The sequence below is a fragment of the Alosa sapidissima genome, chromosome 22 (assembly GCF_018492685.1).
Source record: "Alosa sapidissima isolate fAloSap1 chromosome 22, fAloSap1.pri, whole genome shotgun sequence".
NCBI classification, from domain to species: Eukaryota; Metazoa; Chordata; class Actinopteri; order Clupeiformes; family Clupeidae; genus Alosa; species Alosa sapidissima.
This window is the reverse complement of record NC_055978.1, coordinates 2,424,112-2,426,611: the sequence shown is the minus strand read 5'-3', so window position 1 is coordinate 2,426,611 and position 2,500 is coordinate 2,424,112. Positions and strand designations below refer to the sequence as shown.

Below are 2,500 nucleotides of genomic sequence, written 5' to 3'. Positions count from 1 at the left end.
AAAAGGGTAAACTCTCTTTGTTAACTACAATGTTACATCTTAAAGGGTAAACTCTCTCTGTTAGCTACAATGTTATATCTTAAAGGGTAAACTCTCTCTGTTAACTACAATTTTATGGTTAAGGTTCAGGTTAGGGGTTGGATTTAGTAAAGGTGATATTCAGACATGACACACACTGAACTTGGATATTAACACATGATCTTTTCCTTTTAAGTGTGTGTGAGTAGGGCTGGGCGATATATCGGTATTACGACTACGATATATTTTTGAAAACGATATGTAGTTGAGACAATATCGTAATACCGGTATTATGTCAAATAATGGGCAATTTTATCAAAGCCACTTGCTCTTCTGTGTTCAGACCATTCAGCCCCTGCGTGTGCACGTTCTCCCTCGCAGCACTACAAACTTTCAAACATGACGGACACTAAGTCAGATTTTGTTTACCTTGATCAGAGGTTGGTGCTGATGCCTATTCCGTCGGCACATCAACGGCTAGACCGAGAATTCTCGTTGTGAAATCAAAATTCCACTGGAGTTCCAAGCGGTTTTGTACACACAGATTTAAGTTACAACACTGTTTACAGCTCTTAAAATGTCATTTTTGGTACATACATTTGGTACATTTGGTAGCTAATTTAAATACACTGATGAATGCTTGCGTTTAGCGATATACAGTAGCAGATCTAAAGTCCTCAGGGAGACAACCTACACGCTGATTTTATTAAGAGGATATGCACGCGGGGACTCGCGAGCAGTTAGGGGCATAATTTTTTATGATTCCTGAAACCCCATTCAATCGTGCATAGGGATTTTTCTTACGAACCGGAACATGCAAAAATGAACGCATGCAAAACGACGGTAGCGTCTATCACACTCTTGATGAGTGACTCAGTTACGTTGTTTAAGTAGCCTAATTGTTTAAAACTATTTTTGTTGTTGATAGCAACATGTCTAGGCCATCATAGGCTACATTTGCTTGTCATCTAGGCCCTATCAAACCCTTACGGGTAAAAAAACTGCATTGTGTGACAAAACTGCAGGTTTTTCAATATTTTTCTGCCCAAAATATTGCATTGTGCAGTACAATGTAGGCCTGCGTTGTCAGTCAGGGTCAACTTTTGGTCTTTTGTTATTTGCACAGCTTTATCAGAACAACTGTAGCCTATGCCTATTGTAGGCCTATGTTATTGTTTACACTTTTTTGCACAGCTGTGTAAGAGCAGTCTGAAATCATCATAATTAAAGCTGGTTGAGTGAATACGAAACACTTGACCTGTGTTGCCAATCAGGGTCGACCGAATATTGTTATTTGCACAGCCCTCAGAGCAACTGTATGCCTATTGGTATATGTTATTGTTTACACCTTTTTGCACAGCTCTGTTAGAGCAGTCTGAAATGAATATAATTAAAACCGGCTGTGTTGTCATAATTGTTGTGTTGAGTGAATATATGAAGCACTTCGCTCTTTCTGTTTGAAATATCAATATCATATCGATATCGTATATCGCCAATCAGCCCCAAAATATCGGGATATCAGTTTTGGTCCATATCGCCCAGCCCTATGTGAGTTTATGTGTGTGTGTGTGTGTGTGTGTGACAGTCCGAGTCAATAGCGTACCTGCACCAGCAGGTCCAAACAGGGGTCCAGGTCTCCGCCCTTCAGTGTGGGTTTCAGCACACACAGCAGGTGGTACACCGTGAAGGTCAACACATGCACCTGAGGACACCAGAGGCCACACATCAACTACATTTCCCAGCATGCATCTGTTCAACACATGTACCTGAGGACACCAGAGGCCACACATCAACTAAATTTGCCAGCATGCATCTGGTCAGTAAGCTGACTAACAATATATCCAAGGAGAATACACTCAGAAGTGTACAAACACACACACACACACACACAAACACACAGACGCTTTACCTGGTAGCCCTTCATGAGGACGCCCTGCATCTCCTTGAGCAGGTAGAGGAGGTAGCGTGAGCCGAGTGTCTGGATGATCTTAATGAGCGTGCTCCTCGCCACGTCTCGGATCTCCTGGAAACGACTCCTCAGGTGGACACACACCTTCAGCAGCACCCTGGACACACACACACACACACACACACAAAAATCAGTGTCTGCAGTCACATCTTAACACACAGGCAATATTTTCTAATCTTCAGTCACAGGCCAAATTCACACACTGAATTTGTTCACTTATATATGGAATAGTCAAAACAACAAAACTACTGGTCAGTACATGACAGTTCAAAATATAAGACAAGACACACAGACGCACATACACCTGACGCCTGACAGGGCCTAAGGCGCGTGCACACACACACAAACACAGACACACACAGAGAGACAGATGCACACACACAGACAGACAGACAGACAGACAGACAGACAAAGAAAGACACAAACACACACACAGAGAAATAGAGACACACAGAGAAAGACAGATGGACAGACAGACAGACAGACACACACACTGACCCGGGCAGGTTGGCC

General features: G+C 42.7%; 1 protein-coding gene across 3 annotated transcripts in view; it reads right to left on the bottom strand.

Annotated features, from left to right (window-relative positions):
* utp20 (UTP20 small subunit processome component) overlaps positions 1–2,500 on the bottom strand; it is a 59,298-nt gene that overhangs the window by 20,230 nt on the left and 36,568 nt on the right. For all 3 annotated transcript variants that reach the window (XM_042078570.1, XM_042078569.1, XM_042078572.1), the window contains exons 42-44: positions 2,486–2,500; positions 1,928–2,084; positions 1,622–1,720 (exon numbers count right to left, since the gene is read on the bottom strand). The exon at positions 2,486–2,500 is cut by the window's right edge and continues 125 nt beyond it. In XM_042078570.1, coding sequence (XP_041934504.1) covers positions 1,622–1,720; positions 1,928–2,084; positions 2,486–2,500 — 271 coding nt within the window. The remainder of the gene's footprint in view (positions 1–1,621; positions 1,721–1,927; positions 2,085–2,485) is intronic.